The sequence below is a fragment of the Medicago truncatula genome, chromosome 1 (assembly GCF_003473485.1).
Source record: "Medicago truncatula cultivar Jemalong A17 chromosome 1, MtrunA17r5.0-ANR, whole genome shotgun sequence".
Classification (NCBI taxonomy): Eukaryota; Viridiplantae; Streptophyta; class Magnoliopsida; order Fabales; family Fabaceae; genus Medicago; species Medicago truncatula.
Genome location: NC_053042.1, coordinates 52,911,346 through 52,937,418, shown reverse-complemented (window position 1 = coordinate 52,937,418; position 26,073 = coordinate 52,911,346). Strand labels below are relative to the sequence as shown.

The following is a 26,073-nucleotide window of genomic DNA, read 5'->3' as shown; positions in this document are numbered from 1 at the left end:
GTTTTTATATTTACTGTTCTAAACAGAATATCAGTCAGCTACCTTGCTTATAAATATTCATAGAACTTTCCCTTGCATATCAGTCAATGGCAATAGTTGACCTCTAAAAACCACCCACTCAATGCAAAATGAAATTTTATACTAATCTGCAGAACATCTTTGAGTCATAATTGATATAGAAAATGAGAAGTAAATCAGAAAGGACCATTGTGGATATATATTTGCTAGTTATGGCAGCTTTGATCTGAGAGCCAATGTTTTCTTGATCAAGAATTCAGTAAATTAATTTTAATATTATTAATAATTTAATTTTAATAAAAGTAAATTATAACAATGACACCTAAAAGTAAATTTTAATATTTTTTATTAATAATATTATATTAATTTTTATAATAAAGAGAATAAATGGTTTTTTAATTTTTATCGATACACTTAAATAAATTTGACTATTATAATTTTTTTGTTGATATGATTCAAAAACATAGTAATTTATATTATATTTGTAATATTGTTAAAATCTTTAACAAAAACTATATTTATTACAAAGGTGTAGATCTGGGTTTCAAACCTCCCTTTATATTGTTCTGTCAACTAAATAAATATCTATAGTTAATAAGTTTACTATAAAAAAACAATTAATTCATAATTATAGCAGATGTAGAGAGAAATGATACTTGTAAAATCATTTATGATAAATTTTTAAACAATTTTTTATTTGATATTCACATTATGGTTTTACTCTTTCAATCACCCTCTCCTTTTCGCTTTCTCTTTTCTCTCTATTGTTTTTGTCTTAAAAGAACAAGAAAGAAATGGTTGTCATAAATGTTGTCCAAAAAATAATGTTGTATCTAGATTTAACCTATATTTTATTTCACATTTAAAGTTATCTAGAACTGATTCTCAAAGCGTAAACTTAAATTTTACATGATTAGATGTTTTCAAGAATAATTGATTTTTCCGCTAAAATTGTTTAAGATTTATATCTTTTACATGAACACGTTTTCAAACATTAACCACGTTACATTCAAGTTCAATCCACTTTTAAATAAAATTAATTTTACAAACTCCATTCATTTAAAATCATTTTTTATTATCCCACAACCAAAAACATACATGAAAATTTTGATATGATCAGGCAGCTCAGTTACGTGGTTTGTCTGATCATTGTGCTATCATCCTTTCTGCTGATGAACAAAATTGGGGACCACGCCCTTTCCGTATGTTGAAATGTTGGGCAGATCTGTCGGGTTACAAGAGTTTTGCAAGTTCTAAGTGGCGATCGTTTCAGGTGGAAGGGTGGGGTGGTTGTGTCATGAAGGAAAAATTAAAATTGATTAAGGTGACTCTCAAGGAGTGGCATTCCACACATACTAACAATATTCCGGCCAAAATATCTCAAGTGAAGGATCGTATTTCGGTGTTAGATTTAAAATGGGAGGTCTCTTCTCTTGAGGAGGAGGAGGTGGAGGAACTTCATGGTCTTACTGCAGAGTTACATTCTCTATCTCGAGTTGATTCTAGTATTTGTTGGCAACAGTCGCGCCTGAATTGGTTATGGGAAGGGGATGCTAATTCAAAATATTTTCATGGTATTATGTCTTGTCGACGGCGGGTTAATACCATTTCCACAATTGATGTGGGGGGTGTTTCAGTGGAAGGTGTCAGTAATGTTAGGATGACGGTTATTAATCATTTTTTGAATCACTATAAAGCTACTGAGGTGGGGCACCCTGGGCAACTGATTTGCAATTTCGCACTTTATCTTTTAAAGAGGGGGCGACCATAACTAGGCCATTCAACATGGAAGAACTCAAAATTGAGGTAATGACTTACACAAGCAATTACTGAATTAAATGAACCAAAATCATCCCTGCTTTCCTTTTCAATCTTATCTTTCAATGCACTGTCATATTGTTCAACAAATTGCTTCAATGATGTCTTTAAGCATACATACCCATCAAAACATGAATTCATACTTTCACTTCGTCGTGTAGTTGACATCCCGACCCAAAACACAACCCTCACATACACTGGAACCCAACGATGTCGCTCATCAAATATCCCTTTCAACCATTCATTATCATGTATCTCATAACATTCAATCATTTTTTCCCACATCTCTATGAAATCACTTTTGCTCAAAGAATCATATACAACATCATGCAAACGTGCTTTAATAGACTCATATTCTGAGTATTTACCAAACTTTTCAGGTACCTTTTTCATTAAATGCCATAAGCACCATCTATGACGGAATTTTGGGAAGACAACCTCAATCGCCTTTTTCATTGCCTTATCCTGATCAGTAATAATGGCATTTGGAGTGTGTCCATACATGCATTCTAACCATGTGGTGAATAACCAAGTAAATTTTTTAGCATCCTCATTTGATAAGAGTGCACAACCCAACAACATAGATTGACCGTGGTGATTTACTCCAACAAAAGGGGCAAAAGGCCTGTCATGTTTATTTGCTAAATAAGTGGTGTCAAAAGTTGCGACTTCACCGAAGTATTTATATGCATCCCTACATCTTGCATCTGCCCAGAATACATTTCTTAAACGGCTATCAACATCCACATCCATTACATAATAAAACTGACTATTTTGCTTTTGCATTCTAACGAAATAGTTTTGCATTGCTTCAGCGCCTCCTGTCCCAAGCCTTAGTCGCCTGACCTTGTCTATATAGTTCCTACAGTCCTTTTCACCAAATGTGAGATTCTCATACCCATTTGCTTCAACAACCATAGATATAAAATTTCTACTAACATTGATACCTACTTGATCATTAATCTCTAATCACCTTTTTATGTGAGACCCCATATTCTTGTTACATCTAAAGTACCGTGCCTTGTTTGGGCTAAGGTTATGATTATGGTCAAGAGTAACATTTGAACAACTCTTCCATCCAAACATATACATGCATTCAGTCTTGCCCTACATTGTGTTTTAATGCTAGCATTTGGCTTCAAAAGATTCTTTGAAGTGCTCACATACGTTCCTGCACTACTACATGCTAAAGTAAAATATTTTTTTCCATCATCTCCATTTTTCGAACTTATTTTACTCATTCCGATACGCATACATTGAGCATAATTCATGTAATACAAGGTAACTTCCGCTTCCGAGCTAAATGTCATTTCAGTAGTAGGGCATCCTCTTCACAAACAATATTTGAACCTAAATTATCATCATAATTTTCGTTTCCTTCATTTTCTCTTTCACTAGATGATGATTTGGATATTTCTTGCACTAAAACAATTCGTTTAAAGAAATTACAATTAATTATCCAAACAATTAGAGCCGGTTTGTTATAGCTTTTTCAAGGAAAAAATCATTTATTTTAAAAAAATAATCACTTTTAAGAATATTGTATCCGTTTGTTGCAGCTTTTTAAAAAAATCTAAAACAGCTTCAAATGAGAAGCTGTTAGGAGCAGCTTCTCAAAAAATAGATTTTTTTTAGATGAGAGAGAAAATATCTTTTAAAAGATTGAACTAATTTTGTAACAAAAAATCCCTTTTATATAGTTGTATCCAAACAAACTAGATTATTTGTTTAAAAAAAGTAATTTTTATCACGGTAAACAAATACAAAATAGATTCTGATTTTTCATAAATCTATAAATATAATCTCTAAATTATTTTACATCAAAATCACTTTTATTTTAATCCATAACAAACGGGCTCTTAATCTTAGTAAAAAAAAAAAAAAACCAGATAATTAATAGGTTGAATATCAGTAATTAATCTAGAAAAAAAATACCGACAAATACCTGCTTGTAATTGTAAATCTATTTGCAATTGAATGTAAAGCAAAATAGAAACTTTTGTTTAAGAGGTAGACAGTTTTTCCGGTGGTTCCACAAACATGCAGAGACTATGAGACGAAGGCAAGATGGGAAGGCAACAGTTGTGATGCAAATATGAAACTGTCTATGGCAGCGTGGCAACGAAAACAAAAACCAAAGAGAAAGTCGCGCAATTTTTGGGTGAGAGAGAGGAGAAAGTCACGCAATTTGTGATTTTTCTTTTAAAATAAAAGATATGTAACCCACGTGCACGACACATTAATTCGTGATTCCCGTGGAAATTCCTTCGTTGGAAATAGCGGTGCCGAAAATAAAAACGAAGTTTATTAAAGAAAAATGAACTCTAATTTTAAATAGATATTAATACCCATTTTGATAATTTTGCATTAAAAATTAATTCTGATTCAAACTATCTAAACAACATCAATAAGAATCACCCCTAAAAAAAACATCAATAAGAATCAATTTCATAAAATGTATTCAAACATAAATCAATTCACATCCAACTCATTTTTAACCAAAATCAATTCTCTCAAACTCAATTATATCAAAATTAATTCTCACCACCGCACTATAACATAGAGTTTACCAACACAAAAAAGTGTATTATAAATTATAACCACTCTTCTAGATATGTGACATGACATGAGAGGTGGTGACAAAGAAAGGAAAGAAGATAATCCACACAAAAATTATTTTGAAAGGCAAAAATGTGGATAGACATCTACTCGCTTCAAAATAAAAATGTGAAGCTCACAACCAAACAATCAACCGTGTACAATATAGTTTTTGCTCTTTCCATAATCTTATGCATAGTTTTAAAAACCGGTTCACATTGGCCGGTCAAACCGGTCCAATTGGGAACTGGTGGGTATATCAATGTTAGATCGGTTGTGCAATTAAATCGGTGAAACCCGTAAAAAACCGATGACTCAGCCGACTCAGCCGATTTTTGGGTCAATCTGATTCAATGAATTTTTATACATTTAAAAGCATAATTAGTCATTAATTAAATCATTATGCACAATTAATACTGATTAAAGCTAATTAAATGCGCAATTCTTTTGGCTTCAACTGCTTTGACTTTTGATTTTGAAAAAGTTGGTAATGGCATGAATCAAACAGCACCCACCTAAGTGAATCAATAAAAACTTTACCACTACAACAACCACATGCTTGTGTCATAAGTTGTAGTGTATTATATAACCAAATTATATCTTCATTTGTCAAAGAAAAAAACACATAATTTTTTTTTTTTGGTATTCGGGGTTTGAACCTACGACCTTTACATATATTATACATTGTCTCTACCAACTAAGCTAAACTCACGGTGATACATAATTTTTCTTTGTTCAAACACAACAGATCATAATTATAATATTTACACTAATATTATAATATACATATATTCTTTAAAAATAATAATAATAATAAATATCTTCTAAAAAATTATATACATACCATCTCTCCTTAAAAAATAAATAAATATAAATATATAAATCATATTTTTTTTAGAAAATTTACATATTATATTAATATTAATAGATATGCAAATCAAAATATATTTTTTGTTTTCTAAAATATATATATATATTTCTTGTCAACAAAATAGAGCTATACTCTTTATAAAAAAAAAAGTCATACAAGTATTAATATACAAATTACAAATTTTTAGTTTTTAAGTGCTTGAGTCATTGATTCAATCCGATTTAATCTAGCTAAATACCTAAAAAAAATGAATCCTAAGCCGAGTCGTCTAACCGAGTTATTTGGTTTAATCAGGTTCAGCCATGCGGTTCAACCAACGACTCGGTGGTTCGACCATTAACCCAATGATCCAGTATCCCTGTCGAATCGATGACCGAGCCGAATTTTAAAACTATGATCTTATGGACAATTTTTTTAGTAGTTGTACGGACAAAGATGTTAACAATTAAGTTCACGTGATTGAAGACATATTAGAGAAATGATATTTGAACATCCACTTTGTGACAACTTTCTCTCTCATACTCACATTATTTTTTACTTTATCTGTCTATTGCATTGGTTTTCGTGCAAATACCTACTTTTCTTTTGTAAATTATGATTGTCTCAAAAGTCAATCAAATGGTTGTTCAAATAACACTCCTCTTTCCTAATTTTCCTTCCTAATAACATGATTATGAATGTTTGTACCAAAAAAAAAAAACATGATTATGACTGATAGGGAAGTTAATAACTCAATCAACAAAACAATTTTTGATTGTAACTCAAATGACAAGACAATCATCTACATTAGTATTGTTAACCACAATTTTGTATGATGTAAAACATGCATCAACGGTAAAAAAAATGTGATAAACATGTTCGAAGTAAGATCCTCAATTATTGTCACCAAATAAAATAACACCAAGACTCTGATACGACAACCATCCCAGCGAAATAAAAAAAACGTCAAGTTTATTTTTTATTTTTTAAACACTTGATTTGGCATGAGAAATAAGTAAGATCCTCAATTTTATTTTTTTTAAACACTTTTTTTTTAAAGGATAAAGGTGAAATCAAGGGGGATGATTTATCCACTTGAAAATAATGAGAAAAACTGAGACAATCTATTCGCCATAAAACCATGCCTCCATTTCCATTTGCTCCAAGAGCACATGTACAATAATAATTCAAATCACCCAAGTTTTTAATACACAATGATTCAATTTGATGCCCAATACGATTTAATGTGTAATGCTGTTTTAATTTAGAATAAATAATAAATTTAGTCTATTAATTTTATAAATATAATAAACAATATCTCAACTATATGGAATTCGTCAACTTATTCTTTTGCATCCTCTCAATCCACTTTTGAAGTACACTCAACTTGAAAAGCAATCAACATGACATAGAATTTTCTCAATCACTAATGCCTCGGCGGATTCAATGCCCTCCAAACTCCAATGGCTACCGGAACACACAATTGAAGGGCACTATTTGTAACGGTCACTCCTTTATTCTACAACGGCTCCTTTCGAGGACTATAAATACTCATTTTTACAACAATGCAAGGTACAATCTCTCAACTTTAAGCTCGCACTCATTGCTTATTTATTTGAGTGTTAAGGGTTTGTTTGGTAAGACACCTCAATGAGCTTATAGCTTATAAGTTCGTATGACAAAAAAAGCTCTGTTTGGTAATGCTTTTTCACTATGAACTTATAGCTTATTTCATGAGCTTATAAGCTATTTTTCAGAAGCTATTTCAAATAGCGTTTGAGCTTATAGCTTCTCAAAAGTTCTTCCATTTTTACCCTTAATATTTTATCTAAAATCCATTTTTATCCTTTATAATTTATTATAATTTAACTAATAGATATAATTACCTTATAAATATTCATTGCCTTCCTTTATTGTAATAATAGATATAATTATGTTTTTAAGCAACTGCATTATACCTACCTACGTCATAATATATATATATATTTTCTTTTTTTATAAATAAAAATGATCATTGCCTTCCGTTTAAATAAAAAAAAAAATCATGAATCACGTTATAATTTTTCATAAAAAGGGCAAAAAAAAAATTAGTGACGTTTAAATTCTTTTGGTTAGGGTCCTTATGAGCTTAGCTTATTTGGTAAGGGATAATGAGCAATATGTGTAGGGGTCGAACCCCGGACACCCCACTTATTCATCTTTAAGGTAAATTTCTCTAGCCACTAAGCTACTTGACCCACAAAAAAAAAAAAAAAATTTGGTTAGGCTTACATTATTTTTATTAAAGGTGTTAGCCTTAAATTGTTTTTCATATATCATTTCACGTCTATATTTTTTTTGTCTAAGTAATTTAAAACACTAGTTACAATAATCACATTTTTTTAATACTTTTACTACACTTAAATGCACTAAACTCGTTATATTTTATTTCCATACTTTTTTTTGTACGTTCAAATCTTTTACTCTTTATATTTTGTTTTCTCAGTGGATACTCTTTATATTTTTCTAAAGATAATGTATAAAAAAATATTAAATTAATAAATTATAAATACTTAAATATTAATGAATATAAATTTTAATATGAAATAAGAATGTTCTTTTATGTCCTTTACATTTATAAGTCAGTTGAACTGCTAATTTTATCAAACACTTCAACTAGCTTATCAGCTATAAGTCATCAGCTATAAGCTATCAGTCATCAGCTATCAACTAACTTATAAGCTATTCACTATTTTTACCAAACAGAGCCTTAGAGTGTTTGAACGTGCACCCTCCACTTTCAATATCAATCGCACGTTGCGGCCAACCTTCTCAATTTATCCAGATCAAGTTACTAAGCTAGTAGTAATAGTATAAAGTATCTCAAAACAAACACTAGTAGTCTAGTACGAAGCTATAAAGTATACTGTGTGGAGTAAACAAACTTCTGGAAAAATACTCCAATTAAGCATGTTATAAATGACACTCATCTAAAAAAATCGACCTTGCTGACAAATGAATAAAGTTGATTAATGCATTTTCCTTTAGTTTTAGGAGTTATATTTTTGTCAAAACAAATGTTAGGATTTTTTATTTTTTGAGGAGAAATTTTCGGATTTATTTTGTTATATAAAAAACGAGTGATAAATGTCTGGCTTCTATAATTTCGGATACTTTGATTAGTCAATTTTTTGAGCTGCCTTGACCAATTTATATAAAATACAAAATTACACAAGAAAACAAAAACCAAAATCAAATTAAACATTTTGTTCTGTTTATCATGTTTCACCTATCATTAGAAAATGCCAACAAGATAAATCTAGTTGGTATGAAATTGACTCATAACTATGCAAAGATCGGAATTCAACCCTTGTTAGAATTTTATTTGGGGCAATTTGTAAGTACTTTTTAAGCCTTTAATTTTTATTTTTTTGACTCTGATGAGATCTCGAAACCCAACTTATTTAAACTTTTATTTAAAAGAAAAATCCATCTTAAACAATGGATTATCAAGATAGAAAAACATAGATATCTCTCTCTCAAATATCAACTATGACTCAAATTTTGGGTTGATGCATTGTGTTTGAATGTGCACTCTCTCAACTATGAACTATCAAGTAGTTCATTGCCCTACCCAATTATAGTCTGGACAAATTAAATAAAATAAACATTGAAAATATTTACATTTTCTTAACAAGTCAAATTTTGTTTTAATATTAACAAAGTAATTAATTCAAGAATTCTGCTCTTTACCCAACACCTTGGGTGGATTTAGGCGAATCAAGTGGGTGGGAATGATCCGAGCCCCCTATTTTAATTTCAGTAAGGTTACGAGAGAAACTCCATCTCTCTCTTTCCCCTTTTTTGTCTCATGTCGCCCCAAGAAATAGTTGTGGTCGAGTATGATTCGACCCCTGAATCTGAAGACAAAGAGGTGTGTATGGCTGAACTTGTGCAAGGGAAGCCCTATGAGTGTCCAGCGTTAACCAGGGCAGCAGAGATTAGATTCTTATTCTTCTCTTTGCTTTGGTACCAGCCTTGATATCTCAATCTTGCAAGGAACGACAAGCATTGGAACGAACTCCGCGGAGAGCCACTCTTTGGTCCAATAAAGAGACAGATCATCATCCATAGAATCTATCTAGAAATAGGCAGTCTGGGACATCTCTTTGTTAGGTAGGGCCAGGGATCACTAATTAGTCGAATGAGCCCATCCCTCTGGCCTATCATTTATTGGTCGATCCAGCTGGCAGCTCCTACATCTCCATGGGGCCCCTACAAGTTGCTAGGAGTCCCTCTAGTCGAATCAATAATCAATATAAGTTGACTGACCTGGCTCTTCAATCGACGATCTACTGTTCCCTCTTAGTTGCAGATGCCCATGCTTTGATTCGAAAGCGGGAAGCCAAACTACTTCTTGAACTAATCAACTTCTTCCTTTTCATTGATTGACTAATGCCCCTCGGTTGAAATAAATCTTTTACCGCTGGATCAGCTGCAGAAGCCTTTTTTTTCCAAGAATTAATGCAGTTCCCCTTGACTTCAGAGGGCCTTCTCTAATAGAGGAAAAGCCTTCCATTTCCGTGAAATGACCCGGCCCCATGAAATAGTTTCATATAATTGGACAAAAAAAAAACTGTACTACTATAAATTAAAATATTCAATCACATTATAATAAACATATGTTTCTTAAAAAAAAAAACATATGTAGTTACGTAAGAGAAAACATATATTTCTCTAGCCACTAGACTACTTGACAAAAAAAATAAAAAAAATAAATAGCAAGTAGCAAGATGCGGACAAATGATTGGGCTTTGGAAAAAAAATCAAATCACAAAATGCAAGAAAAAATATTGAATTTGAATTGCAACCACGGATGCAACGCAGAAAGAAAAAGAAATTTTTATTGGAATGAAATAGTTGGAAACAATCGTAGATAGCATGTTGCGGGAGTCGAACAAGGATGTTAGAAGCAATGTTCCGTAAATCGAGTGTTAATACTTCGAGTTTATCGAGTTTATGTGTTTAGGTACCAAAACCGTGTTAATTCGGAGTTAAGCTCGGTTTCTGGTAAAATCGAAAGGTTTGACGAGTTTGACCGAGTTTTACAAGTTTACATCTACAAAAAAAAAAATCGACCCCTTTATTGGGCCCATCCTTTTCAAAACCCAATTCCTTTTCTATAAAGCCCAAAGATTGAAACGTTTACTGAATAGTTACATTTACAGGAACACTGAGATGGAACATTCTTTTTCTTTCTTCTCTAAGTTCTCAAACCATGAACATGGGAGCACATACCAATTAGGGTTGCGATTTCGACGGTGAAAATTCAGATTTCGACGTCGATGATTGCAACGCTGGTTATGGTTGCTGTGGTGGTATTTGTTGACCTTTTAAAGAAATTAACTAGTTTATTTTTTAGATAGTTTTATTAACAACTTTAGGAACTTATGAAACTTTCTTTTTTGGATGGTTTTATGGATGGCTTAAACTTAGGGACTTATGAAACTTATGATTTTGGACGTTAATTTTTGTATTTTGATGCTAAGTAGAGCATAACGTTTTATTATGGTAGTTTAGTATAATTTTTCTTTGTTATTAAGCCATATTTTGCACTATTGACCTATTTACAATATTATATTAGTCATGTGTATAATAAATTTTATATAATTTTAATTTTATGTAAACTCGTACGAGTTTTCGAGTCGAGTTTACCTAGGCAAAACGAGTTGAGGTAAACTCTTGAGTTGTAAAATCTTGGTTGGAAGAAATAAAGAGCGTGTATGATAGTTTTACGATATCAGGTTGCTAACCCACCAAAAACCAAGGATATGAATAAGAAAGGTTGGGTAGGATAGGAAATGAAATATGTTTAATTTATCCTTTTCTATTGGTGCACCAAACAATAGATTTCATCAGGATATGATAATTGTATCATATCCTGTCTAGTTATCCTGCGCACCAAACAGGTCCTTATTTCCCCGGTCTCCTTTCGAAGGAAAGGCCTTCACATTCCTAATTTGTGCTTGTTCCCAATTGAAAAGACCAAAATACTCCTGTGTAAGTTAACTCACGCTACTCATGCATGCAACGTGAGTTAACTCACACACCTTTGGCCGATAGCGTGAGTTAACTCGCGCAGATTGGCCGGTAGTTCATGCACCAAGAACTCGTTTTTTTGGACGGTGGCCAATGAAATTTAATTGATTTTACATGTTTTTTTTTTTTTTTATAAGTTTTTACACGTTTTTTAACCTCATTAAGTGTAGTTAAAACCTATGTTACCCTAAACCATCTATAAATATCCTCTTCCTCTTCACTATTTCTCACATTTTATCCTCCTAACTCTCTCCCTCCTCTTCCTTCTACAACAACAATGTTGTTTTTCCATCTTTGACCTTTCGTAGAAAGAAGCGTCTTTGAAGATTTCGAGAGGTTGCTTTGAGTTTGAGATGTTTGTTGACCAATCATCTTGAGGCAAAATTAAGTAAATTTAATTTTACCCCAAGAAGGTTGGACAATCTATTTAGGGTAAATTAAATCTGTAGATTTAGTTTGAAGAAGTTTAGAATTGAAAGAATTGCATTTTGCACTAAAAATATCTTAGTGAAGTCTTTTGCTAGCAGTTTTACTGTGTGAACTTAATCATCAAAGAACAATATATAAATGGCTGAATTAAGATTATATTTCTTCATTAGAGATGTACCTCTACATGTTAGTTAACTATTGTAATTAGTTTCATATCCATCAGATTTTTATAGGCGAAACTATTGATTGAAAGTTAACAAATACTAAACGACCAAGATAAATTTTGATATAAAATGAAACGGGTCCAACCGATGAATAAAATCGACGAATAAGTTATACCGTATAACTAATTTGTAATTGAATATATAAAATTAGAACTATGATGCATTACGTAATTAGTACTAAACTGACATCGTTGGAGTTGGAGTATGACGATTGAACAAATAAGAGATACATTCAGGGGTGGAGCATCTCATGGACTGAGGTGGGTCATGGCCCACCCAAAAAAATTATTTATAGGTATTATACTCATATTATAACAAACATATATATATATATATATATATATATATATATATATGTTTGTGCAGTTTATCACTAATAGTGTCCTTCACTAATGGTGGGATCAATTCTTGCCAAAGGTCTTTTTGATTCTTCCTTTTTTTTTTTTAATTAAAAAATGTTACTAATCGGCAGCGATGAATTAATGAAGTCACTTTTAAACACAACTTTTATAGAGGATTTGTCAAAACAATACATTTTATAGAGAAAATAATAATCCACAACTTTTTTCAATTTAAAACAACTTTTTTTTAAAGAGTTTAAAACAACTTTATATGTGTAATATAATAAAACACATATAATATAATATAATATAAATGTTAAAATATCCTTATATAATGTTTATATCATATAAATAGTTAATGTTGTTCTTTAAAAATATAGTTAATTTTGTAAATACTATATTATTATTTTTTTACAAGGTAAGTACTATAATCTTTGTTAAATTAAAATATATTTCACTATTTTACTTTTTTGGACAAATTTTATTATCTTACATGATTATTAATATAATTTATCATACAATGATTTTACTGATTTTAGTGTATGTCATGAGTTTTTTCTTTAATAAAAAATTAAACTTGGTCATCCAGTTCAATCCGATTTAATATTTATATACATTATTTTATATAAGTTGAGTTACATAAAGGAGTTATTGAGTTATTCAGGTAAATTATGTAGTTTAATTGATAACTTAGTTGTTCGATTAAAGACCTAATACATTGATCGAGTTGAAGACTAGTATGATTTTTAACGTACTAAACAAATTGGCCACCAACAAATTGCCTTCAAAAAAATAAAATCTAGCTCCACCACTATTGGCAGCCCACCCTAGTATTTTTCTCTCGCTCCGCCACTGACATTAATATAATAGTAGAGACTCGTGTATCAAACCTTAATTATTATACATTACAAAATATTTCTTTCTAAACAAAGTTTGAAGTCACGTTAGTATATTCGCCATCTTCGTCCGTTATCGATATCTTCAACCATCTCTTGAAGTAACTCTTGAAATAACAACATATAATTGACAATGTGAAAATACCAGTGACGATAAATATATTCCAACATTTTTAAGAGATTGTTATTTGTACTACTCATTTATGTAAATTAATAGATGTAAATTAAATAAGAGATATAAAAAATTATATGCATAATATAAATAGTTAAAAACTCACAATTATTGGAATATACATTCTTCAAAAGATCTTCATTAAAGTTACAACAATTTTCCTTCAATGATATAATTTTCCATTTTTTTGAAGGGATATTTTCTCATTTTTGTCATCATTAGTCAAGTTCCATTACATAATAATCCTAGGAACTGAGCTACTCTTAACAACATCATTGATGCTCCAACTTCGAGTCGTAATTCAAAAGTTCTTAAAGAATGCTATAACTCTTAAAGAATTATGGCATGTAGATATCATCGATTGCATCACTATTTAGGTATCAAATCTAAGATACACCCTCTCTTCACCAGGTACCGAATCCAACATATAATCATGATAAAATAAACTAATGTATTTTTTGATTTATTTATTAATATAGAAGAAGAAGAAGTAGTATTGAGATGGACACGTGAGCAGAGTTAACCCTAATTTGACACTAAAAATACGCAACTGTTTCAGAGCAATCTCAAAATCATCCCATCTCATCTCAATCGCCGTTACAAAAAAAAAAAAAAAAATGGCAACCATCGCCGATCGTCAGCACTTTCCCAACCACAGCAATTTCACCGTCAACATTAACGGAACCAACATTACCGTCACCGTTACTGCCTCTGCCTCCGTGGTCCAAGAATGGATCAACACCACGGTCTCCATCGGCGCCGACCTTCTCCGCAGGTACCGACTTGAAGTCGCCCTCAGCATGGATCCTGCTGCGAACACGTTGCATCTCTGCGTGGGTGTCCGATGCTTGATTTTCCAGCTCTCTCGGGCCGATTGCATACCACCAAACCTCCGTAGTTTCGTCTATAGCAGTCATTGCAGATTCGGAGGGTTCTGGAACCGTGGTCATCGCCAGTTGCTTTTATCCAAGTACGGTTTGGTGATGAACTATGATCCTATGGATCTGAGGTTGTTGAAGGATGGTCTTGAAAATCTTACTACTGAGGGGATCATTTATGAATGTCTTGGATTCAGAGTGGATCTGAAAGAAGAGATCAGAACAAGTGATTGGAATCAAGAAAAGCTCAGCGATGATCAAGTTCTCTATGCTTGCCTTGAATCTTACTGTGCTTTAAACTGTGGGGTCAAACTTAATTTGTGGTTACTTGGGTTCTGATCGTGCTTGCTCTGAATCTTACTATTGGTATTGGGGTTGGTTGATCTATGGATATGTGGGATTTTGCATCTAATATTTCTTTGTTTTTTATATGCCTATTTATGATCAAAGTTGTAATCTGAAAAACCTACAAAATTGTTGATCAATTTCTTATTACTGCAAGATGTTTTTTTATTATATGCTTATGATCTTTTGTTTTAATTCTTATGTTGTTTATTTTATACAATCAGTCGAAATTCTGAATATAATGATAGTTGCAACACAATTCTTACTTAATATGGTTATATCCCTTGCACGAGAGTGAGTGTTTTTCCTCCCTCATTCTTCAATTCTCATTTCTTTCTTCAATTCTCAAAGCTCATGCTCACACTTAGACGTAATAGATTAAACGATAAAGAGCGAGCTTGATTTATTGAATGGAGAAATTGTTGTTGGTATTTAATGACACGTGAGCAGAAGTTGTAAACCCTAATTAGACACTAATAAATACGCAACCGCATCACTAAGAGGGGTGTATTGGATTAGGATTTTAAAAGACAATTTTAATAAAAAAAGTCTTTAAGATTTTAAAAGACTGTGTGAGATTGTATTGATTCTGTGAGATTTTAAAATACTTTTTATGTAAAAGACTTTATACACTCAAGATTTTAAAGGATTTATCACACTGACTTTTAAGGATTTCAAAGGATTTTATGTGATTTTAAAATTTCAAAGGATTCAATGAATTTTAGGGGAGAAACAACAAACTTTCAAGCGTGAATGATAAAAATAATGAACAAATAAATTCTAGCGTTTGAATAAAGAAAAATAAAATAAATAAAAAATTCTTTTACTATTGATTTTCAAATTTTAAAAATTTTATAGATTTTATAAGATTTTACGGGACTAAAAAACATTCTAACACATTATTCTCAATACACATTTTTTATTTGTTAAAAATGTTATTCCCACAAAAATTTTTATTTGTTACAAATCTTTCAAAAAAAAATTGTATCAGCGATTACAGATCGGTCGAGTTTACACAAGTTTACCGAATGTTAACTTAGTCAAACTCGTTAAACCTTCCGATTATACCAGAAACCGAGTTTACCTCAGAGTTAACACGATTTTTGTACCTAAAAACATAAACTCGGTTCTCAGAGAGTTAACACTCGATTTGCGGAGCATTGATTACGACATACTCTGTATAATAATATTCTCAATACAATTTTTTATTTTTTTATGAGATAGAGAGAGGGAGAGAGGGGGGATGAGAGATGAGAGAGAGAGAGAGAGAGAGAGAGAGAGAATGGAGAGATAGAGAAACGAAGAGAGAAGGGAGAGAACAGGGAGGGGAGGGAGAGAGAGAGAAAGGAGAAGAAAGAGATAATAACTTTTAAAAGAAAAACAATCTCAAGAAATCTCATTTTTTATGAAAGACTTTTTCTTGTTAAAATTACACTACAAAATCCCACAAAATCCATCAAAATCCAATTTATTAAATAATCCTTCGAAATTTGAATGATTTTGAATACCACAAGACTTTTTTTAAGTGATGAAAAGTCTTGATTGAATACCTCAAGACTTTTTTAAAATGACAAAGAGTCTTGATTGAATACCACAAGACTTTTTTTAAATTGCAAAAAGTCTTGATTGAATACCACAAGACTTTTTCATAATTAAAAAGTCTTTTAAAATCCCATAAAATCCTAATCCAATACATCCCCCTAAGTTTTCCCATCTGATCTCATACGCTGTTACCCAAAACAATGGCAACCGTCGTGGACTGTCAGCGCTTTTTCAACTGCAGCATTTTCACCGTCAACATTAACGGAACCAAGATTACTGTCACTGTTACCATGATGGCACGCTCGAAGCATCGTTTGGTTATCTACAGGAATCCTTTGGATCTGAGGTTGTTAAAGGTTGGTCTTGAAAATCTTTCTGTGGAGAAGATGATTTATGAATGTCTAGGATTCGAAGTGGAGCTGAAAGAAGAGATCAGAGAAAGCAATTGGGGTGGAAACTGGAAACTGCATTTAAACCTTCTTTTTTTGCACTAGAGTGGGTGTCCTTCTTCATTCTTTATTCTCATTTTTCTACAAGCTCACTCACACTTGAAAATTGACGTAATAGTTGGTGGTAAAACCTTTAGTAAGGACTATTTTTGTTTTATATGAAATTTTTTATTTATTCTTTTCGAACTTCGAATTTGGTAATCATGGAGTTTCGATGTGAATTGTGAAATGAATAGGCGAGGTTTCTGCTTAAAAATATTAGCGCTACATCAAATACAAGAAGGCTATATTAGCACAATGGGTCTTCAACGTAACTTCAAGGTAGACAACATTGCTCAGTGTTCTTTGACAAGTTCTTATATACAGTCCCCCTAAAAAAGGTTCTTATACACACTTTACTTTTTACGGAATTACTTGGATGTTGGTATAATACGCTTTAATAAAGAGTGTAATTCAATGTTGACGAGCATGTTGATTTGGACTAGTGAGGGCTACTTTCTAAATAATGTGATATGTTTGACAAATTGGGATTATGATTTGCTGCTGTAAATAAATACCACAGTTCCACACAGTTTGCTATTGTAGTCATTGGATGCAAATATTTTTACTTTATCAAACCATTCAATGGTTAATACTAAAACCGTGTTGTTTTTAACTGCACCAGATCCATGTCCGAAAATTGACACTAACCAGGGCCGACCCTAAGCATAGGCCGGGGGTGCAACGGCCTAGGGCCCATGCCGACAGAGGCCTAGATTTTTTTTTTAAGTTGGGGGTGCATATAGAAATATTTGTTTTTTGTAGGGTATAAATAGCATAATTTACCATAAGGGCCCAAACATTGATATATTGAAGAACTAGGCTGAGATGTGTTAATATTTTTAGCCCTTTTTGACAAAATTTGTATATATACCCCCATATTCCCGCATACACCATCCCAATATTTTCTTTTGGATGTTCTTAAAAATGTGTCAAAAAATTATTATTGAAGAAATTTATGATATTTTTTGGGTCATTTGTTCTTAATAATGTGTTTCACTAATATTAAAAATATTGATGATATTTATTATCCAAGAAATTGGGATAATTTTCATAACAAAATAAATTATATTTTAGTTGAAAATGAGGTTTTTGTATCTATGATTCCTCTAAAAAATATAACACTAATTTTGTATCACGTAGAGCTGTCAAAATGGACCGGGCCTTACGGGCCAGCCCGAAAGCCCGAATAAAATGCAGGGTTTGGGCCGATAAATAGCAGCCCGGATTTTTTCAGGGCTTTTTAGCCCGCCCGAAAAAGCCCGAAGCCCGTTCGGGCTAAGGGCAGCCCTCAAAAAAAAAAAGCGTTATTTTTTACACTTCTAATTAAAATGAAGGAAAAACAAAAATCAAAGTGGTCATGTTTCATCATTGTTTCTTGACTCTTGTTCTCCTATGATGTTAAAAATGTTATGCTTTTATTTCCCACTTTTGAAACCCTTTTGCTTATGGTTGCATTGTGATTTCCTTTCCTCACCGTCAACTCAGTTTAGTACCCTTTATCTTTCTTTCTTTTTTTTAATTTATTTTTACATGTGTTGGCTAATTAATTAATTATATCATATATGTGGATCTTGCAAGACAATATAGTGACTATGATGTTCCCTAAAAAAATTATATATAGTAATTATACTAATTAGCAAATGAATTTAATAAATATACTTTTTTTAGTGTACAATTATGTTAATGTTACTATGTTAGTATGAATAATTGTTATTCTCTTGGACCAAACTAAATTTATCTTTTGTTCACTGTAAATTTTGTGTACATTTATGTTATTATGTTTTCAGTCATTAAATAATGAAAAAAAATGAAGAAAAAAAAGACGGGACTGGGCTGGCCCGTTAGTCCAGGAGCCCGTAAAGGGCCGAGCTCGGGCTCTACTTTTCCAGCCCCATATTCAAACCGGCCTTTTTAGCCCGGCCCTCAAAAGCCCTTGGCCCGGCCCGTTTCGACAGCTCTAGTATCACGTATTATTGTTGTTATGAGTTTAACATTGGAGAATTTTTCAATCAAAAGTTTAAAATGTAATTAATTGCGTGTTTATATACTTTTACCTTTTTTGTGTTATTATTCTTAGGTGCTAAAATTTCAATCTCTATCTTTTAGGTGCTAAAATTTAAGTCTGCTTCGCAGATGCTATTGTTCTTTACTTTGGAGACAAAAGTGATGAATTTTGCCAGGGAATAAGACAGGGCTTTAGTGACACAGTTTGCCAGGAGTTTGACCCCACGTTTTTTTCCTAGGGGTGTAACCCCTCACTTATTTTTTGCGATGAAGGGTTTTTACAGGGTTTCCGTCCTTGGTAAAATCCCTCACAAACGTCCATTTTTTCAGGGATTTTACCCTTTTGTCTGGGATTCTGCAAAATGCAATGTTTCTTGTAGTGAAGTAAATTTATTTTTTTGTGGTTGAATGCTAAAATCATGAACTTAGCTGGTGGATTAACCTTATTTTTTTCCCTCGCAATTGGTGTATTATCGTTTTCTCTTATGTTGGTTAGTACACCGTACTTATTGAATGTTTCTTTTAAATTCTCGTCTTGCACTTCTTGTGCATTTTGTCTTTTAAAAAAAAAAAAATGCAAGTGCAAGTGCAAAAGTGATATTTCTCCTTAAAAAGTCATATCATTCACTCCAATATATAGGTTGATGAGCAAACTAAAGTCATATCATTCACTCCAATATGAATTTTTTACTGCCAAAAATATAAAAAATCATATTTAATTTATGTTTTGGTAAACATTTCTAATTTTTTTGGGAGAGATCCTTATAATATTATACATTTTTCTGCAAAATTTTATTTAAAAATATGAATTCTACATATGAGTTTACTTTAAACGAAAGATCAAAAGTAAATATTGAAAATTTTATAAGGACTAAAAGTTGAAGGAAAATTTTAGAAGGACTAAAATAAAAAGTTGATATATTTATAGGAACAAAAAATATATTTAACCCCAAAAGAAAATAATTAAACGATGTGATTAATTTTTTTCTCATTTATTTTTGGCTTAATTGCACTTTTGGACCCCTAACTTTCCAAAAGTCGCGGTTATGGACCCCTAACTAATTTAAATACAAAACAGCCCTCTATGTTTTGATTCTTTGGCAGTTTTGGACTCCCAGTCAATTGTTGACTCGGTCAACACTGACGTGGCACCCTAAGTGAGGTGCCACGTGTCAATTTTTTTTTTTTTGCCTTGGGGGTCCAAAACTGCCAAAGAATCAAAACATAGGAGACTGTTTTGTATATAAATTAGTTAGGGGTCCATAACCGCAACTTTTGAAAAGATAGGGGTCCAAAAATGCAATTAAACCTTTATTTTTCTTCACTCATGTAAATGTGTCTAAACATTTTATATTTGTATTTGTGCCTTTGTAAGACTTTCTCCTTGGGGTTATAACTTTGGTTGCAAATGGTGTCCCCACTTCCTTTGCTGTTGTTTTTCTTCATATCTTGGAATTAGCTATCTGTTTTATGTGGGATTCATAGTGTCTAACTAGCGTTTATAATGTAATTAATATAATGTTTTGAATTAGTGGTTTGGTATATATATAGAGTTGTGTCTAAGGGCATAACATACATCGATACATTGATAGGTTAAAAAAGACAATTAGATCTTTAGCAATGATTCACATGAGATAACTGGGTCTCAAACAAAAATAAAAAAGTCAATTTGGTCTCTATACCTATAGCACAAGAAATCTCTAAATAGTTTTTATTTTATAAATAAATATACGAGCTCGTATATAACGAACAATATTGTAAAATAACGGTTAATATAAAACACAGACACAACATGTATCAATACGCGGATTTGCTCTCAAAAAAAATTATCAATACGCGGATCACAATGATAATTTGATAAAGGCTAAAATATGGTTTTAGTCCCTATAAAAAAAACTTTTGTTTTTGATTCCTGCAAAATTTTTTGTTTTTGAAAATAGTCCCTCCAGGGACTATTTTCAAAAACAAAAAATTTTGCAGGGACCTTTTTTAAAAACAAAATATTTTGCAGAGACCAAAAACTACAAAATTGGTTCAGTTATAATGTGCCACGTATGCAAATCATCACATGGAATTACACTAGACGGTCCAAAGCTACAAAGCATAGAGTATAGCGGAGTAGAATGAGAATGACATGGTGACGTGTCAGGCAAAATGCAAATTATTTGTCTGTAGTGAAAAGCTGATTTGATCTATACAGTGTTACTAGAACTACTAATAATATCTGTGGCAAAATATTAAAATGTAACTATCAAATTACAAATAAGCCGAGTTTTCCTCTCACAAAGAATGAATTTTGACGATGCAGTGTTTCTTTTTCTTTATTTTTTTGGTCAATTCATAATTACAAGAGTATATTATTTTCATGACCCACACTCTATGGGAAGGTAAAGGTACCAAGCACCAACGACCAAACAGTGACCCTGGGCTTTTAATCTATCAGTGTGTTAGATGTGTGAGAATTTGAGTTCATAACCCCACAATTATATCTTTTTTTGCAACATGTAAAAAATCTCCTTTGTTCCTTATTATAACATCCTCTAACATTCCTCAAAAAAAAAAAAAAAATCCTCTAACAAAATTTTCCTTTGCCTAAGCAAGGTCATGGAAGTAATACATCATCTCACACACCCACAAACTCACAATGCATTAATAAAGAGCATCGACAACTTGTCAATCAAGAAAGGAAAACGTTTAACTTAATTGTGTTTTTATGAATAAATCAACAACAATTTGCAAGAAGGAAGAAGCAAAGGACATGGTAAATGTGACAATCAATCTTAATGCGATGAGTGTCGTGGTGATTTTCGAAGATCAAGCTATTGATTATCGTTGACTCGCAATTTTTTATTCACCACCGATCTTTAATTTTTCCAAGGAAAAGAGGGGAAAAGTTCGAAATAACCCATATTTTTTTGAGACTTAAAGTTCGGAGGTTAGTTACATAAAAGAAATGTGTTAGCACCTTAAACATTTATAACATCTTATGGGAACCTCTTGCTTTTATTTATTTTTTTGGCTATAATTTATTTGCTTACAAAAAAGATTAATGTGGTGAGTGAAAAGGAAAGAAAAGAAAATGTTTTATTTTATTTTATTTGGAAAGACAAGTGTCATAAAGCAAACTTACTAAGTCTTGTGAAATAATAAGTTACTCTAACAATGTATTGTGAAATCATAATGCAAACTTACTAAGTCTTAAACTTCTCAACAATCGGATGATGTAGGTTGATGAGCAGCCTCGAACCTGACCAATTGTTACATATATTTGGGTTGACGTTGACTACAAAAAGGTAGCAAAGAACTCAAGGTAAATAGAAGGTAAATGATAAAGCTACAGAGTATTTTTCCCATAGTGTTACATCAACTAAATTTCCACTACATAAAAGACATCTTTCAGGTCATTATCAAACTTATACAAAATCCTATCATTCTGACAAATTAGAAAATAATATCTTTTATCTTTCAACAGAATGTTCGTACACGGTTTCTTTCCAGTTCCAATTGGCGTTGTCTTGACAATCTCATGAAGAAGCCCGATGATTTCTTAAAAAATAAAATTGCATCTATATGAACATTATAATCGGAGAAAACACATAAATAAATTAAAGCACATAACTATACCATATAAAACGTCAATTTTGAATTTTCCATCTTGAATTTCCTTAAATGACTTAAAGCGAAATTCATGAGTAAGAACATAAGTTAACTTGTCATACTTCTGCACCTTTGTACCAGAACCAAAAATAAACTTAAAGGGATTAAATGCAATGTCATTATCAAACACATGACAATTATACAAACAATAAGTCTTGTTTTCCTTGATCAAAGCCTTCCAGTGCTCCAATTCTCTATATCGAGTTATTACATGAACTCGATCGCCCTAAATCCGAGAAAGAAACCAAAAAATTTAAATAAATCAAAATGCATACTAATAAGTAACATTGATAAATCATAAAAGAAATTACAACAAATTTTAACTAACTCATCTAACCTTTGCATCACAAATAATGAGCTTCATATGTTGATTCTCATTACTACCCGTCACAATCCAATAATCCAGCACTCGAAATCCTATTTTTCAAATGTCCAAATCATTTTTGAGAACCTTAATGTAGTCATAATCCCTTGACATTGAAAGTCCTATATAGAAATACAATAATACATCATTTAATTTTATTTACTTTGTTCATTCTGATATCGAAAGAAGCTACTCCATCCGTCTCACAATAATTGTCTTTTTACCCATTTTTCTTTTTCTCAAAATAATTGTCACTTTAGAATACTAATGCAACATTTATTATTTTTTTTCATTATAATACCCTTATTTATTGAACTTCATCCAACTTAACTACTCCACTAACTACAATTAATAAGGGTGTTTTAGTAAATGATACTAATTTTACCATCAAAATCAACACAATTAATCATTTTCTTAGTAACCGTGCATCAATCTTAAACGACTATTATTTAGAGACGGAGGGAGTAACATATTTCTATGTGATCAATTTTGCATCATCAAATCAACCTGATCTTAAATGCACAAATTTCGATATCATCAACTTTCTGGACTTCACTGATATGACCAAAACAAATTTACACCAATCAACTTTCGTTCGGCTCAATGATATAGGAAAGAATAAACCAAATATCAAAACTGTTACAACTTTAGGATTACTCACAAAAATAAAAATAAAAACCCACATGCATAAAAAAAAAAATCAACTACAGTACCAGAAGCTAAAATAACAATTGCGTCAAAACCTTACCATGAGCTAAAATTCAATCATCATGACCTCTACTATACTCCGCATAATAAAGGAAGATTTTTCTACAGCCATGCAACATAATAATTTATGGTACATAATCCACTAACAATTGTAAAAAAAATAAATAAGACCTTTAAAATGCAGAATCGTGAAAAAAGGAAGAAAACCACCTATGATGAAGCAAAAACTAAAACAGTGTCGAAAAATGAACCCATCAAGCCATAAAAATCAGTCAACTCAAGTCACGCATGATCTCAGAACCATGAAAAAAGGAAGAAAATGACAGCTTATGAAGAAGAAAGTGAAACAGTGTTCCCAGCTGAACTTAGATACCGTTTGGCCAAGGTTTCTTACGGTCTAAAAGTTACTTCAAAACAAAGTTAAAATAAACGCCTTTAAGAAAGAAGTTAAAGCTGTTTGGTTTCTTTGTTTTTTTAATTTTAAAGCTATTTTTAAGTTAAATGTTGTTTGACAAAATATTGTACAAACTTTGAATTTTTTTTATGGTGTCCGGGGTTCGAACCCCGGACTTGGCATATATTTTTGAATTGTTCCTATCATCTGAGCTAAACTCACGAGGACAAAATTTTGAATTTATTATAAATTAAAATAATAAATAAAAAAATGTTTAAAATATTTTCTGAAGGCTTAAAAATGTTAAAAAATAAAAGATACTTTTTTTACAAATACTATATTTACTCAAGAACGTTTATTTTGTGTAACATAAATACAAATTTGTATCATCATATAAATGACTTGTTAATTTTTTTTTTGTGGTGGCTGGAGTTTGAACCCCGGACCTTGCATATATTGTGCATTGTTCCTATCAATTGAGTTAAGCTCACGAGGACATTTATCAAATATTTGAATAGGAGAAACAATTTAAGGACCCTGAAATAATAAGATAAATAATATCAAAATAGTTGGTTTTTTTTTTTATTTCAATTATACTCTATAACTAATTTCGTTATAAGAATATTATATTTTTGGTGTCTTTAAAAAAGATAAGAATTTATATTATATGATATTATATTTGTTACATTGTTGGTATCATGGAAATATATATGTTTAGTTTTTTTGAATAAGAAAAAGATATGAATAATTTGTTATAATATAACGGGGCAAAATAAATAAATAAATAAATAAATATATATATATATATATATATATATATATATATATATATATATATATATATATATATATATATATTTACATTTTCGAATGTCTCTATTTTATACTTTTTTTTCTTAAATGCACTTAATTATATTATGTGGCTCTTTTCAGTTCGAGTATATTTGATGCCGAATCCAAAATATTGACTCTTATAAAATGTGTACATGTATGTATTATGTTTGACTATATAGAGTTGTGTCTAGAAGCCTAACATACATTAATACATTGATAGGTTAAAAAAGACAATTAGATATTTTAACAATGATTCACATGAGATAATTGGGTCTAAAACAAAAATAAAAAAGTCAATTTGGTCTCTATACCTATAGCACAAGAAATCTCTAAATAGTTTTTATTTTATTTTATAAATAATCTCTACACGGTCCAAAACTACAAAGGATTTAGCATAGCGGAATAGAATGAGAATGACATGGTGACGTGTCATGCAAAATGCAAATAATTTGTCTGTAACCGTTTTAAAGGACGAGGAGTGCTGCACACACCCATTACACATTTACACCGCAATATTACAACTCATTTCAACACCAATCAGGATAGAGAGAGAGAAATGTCTGTCGTTGAACATACCATTTCTGCAGATGGTAGCTGCTCCGAGTATCTCATGACAGCGACCGGAAGAAGATATCGAGTGACCATCACGGAAAATCCAGCTGTGGTGGATGAATGGATTCGCAGCAACGTTCATGCTTACGGTGATCTCCGAGACCAGGGAATCGTGCATGACCGTCCCATTATGCTAGTGGGGTTGGCCATCCAATGGAACAATCCTCTGTTTGCTTCCACGCTTCAAGTCTCTATGGCTTCGAGGGTGCTGATGGTGCCGCTGTTTCGTATCCCGTTCATTCCTCCCATTCTCAGGTACTTTCTAAGCGACCCTAATGTTGAATTTGCTTCTTTCTTGATCGCTGGAGACATACGGAGTCGGTTGTTCTTTGCACCTCATGGCTTGGTGTTGAACTCCGAGCTTCACGACTTGAGGGAAGTTGTTCCACCTCATCTTGCTTACGCGGGTTTAGCTGAACTGTTAGAAATTAAATCAAGAAATATCTAGAAGAGTATAGAAGCTTGGAGTTACTCTTTGTCATTAAGAGTTAAAAATATCTATATTATGTAGCACCACCTAGAATAATCTTGTAACCAAAAGAATAATCTAGTGCTGATTGTACACCACCTCTATAGGAATAATCTAGCACCATCCATAGCTAGAAAAATCTAGTAACCGACATTAAGTTTAAGAGCCTATAAAAGGCACATGCTTGTACCATATTGTATCATCAAGTCTTCGACAATAAAATTAGTGTGTGTTCAAAGAAATTCTCCATTGTTCTCTTAGTTATAACTTTGTGAGTTTGTGTCCCACTGATATCAAATTGGTATCAGAGCAGGTTAGGTCCTGCAAGTGTCAGTGTCAAAAATAGTCTAA

At 31.6% G+C, this 26,073-nt stretch overlaps 2 protein-coding genes across 2 annotated transcripts; one reads left to right on the top strand and one right to left on the bottom strand.

Moving 5' to 3' along the window:
* Positions 1 to 1,761: 1,761 nt before the first annotated feature.
* LOC112418680 (protein FAR1-RELATED SEQUENCE 5-like) lies at positions 1,762 to 2,754 on the bottom strand. The gene has a single exon (XM_024775150.1). The coding sequence runs from the start codon at positions 2,752 to 2,754 to the stop codon at positions 1,762 to 1,764; it is 993 nt and encodes a 330-aa protein (XP_024630918.1).
* Positions 2,755 to 13,827: 11,073 nt separating this feature from the next.
* On the top strand, positions 13,828 to 14,842 carry LOC112416796 (uncharacterized). Its single transcript, XM_024771529.2, has one exon. It carries the CDS (start codon positions 14,042 to 14,044, stop codon positions 14,639 to 14,641), a length of 600 nt encoding a protein of 199 aa, XP_024627297.1. The 5' UTR covers positions 13,828 to 14,041; the 3' UTR covers positions 14,642 to 14,842.
* The last annotated feature ends 11,231 nt before the right edge of the window (positions 14,843 to 26,073 follow it).

Coding starts and splice junctions, on each gene's coding strand:
- LOC112418680 (XM_024775150.1), bottom strand. CDS start 2,754: ATGGTTGTTGAAGCAAATGGGTATGAGAATCTCACATTTGGTGAAAAG.
- LOC112416796 (XM_024771529.2), top strand. CDS start 14,042: ATGGCAACCATCGCCGATCGTCAGCACTTTCCCAACCACAGCAATTTC.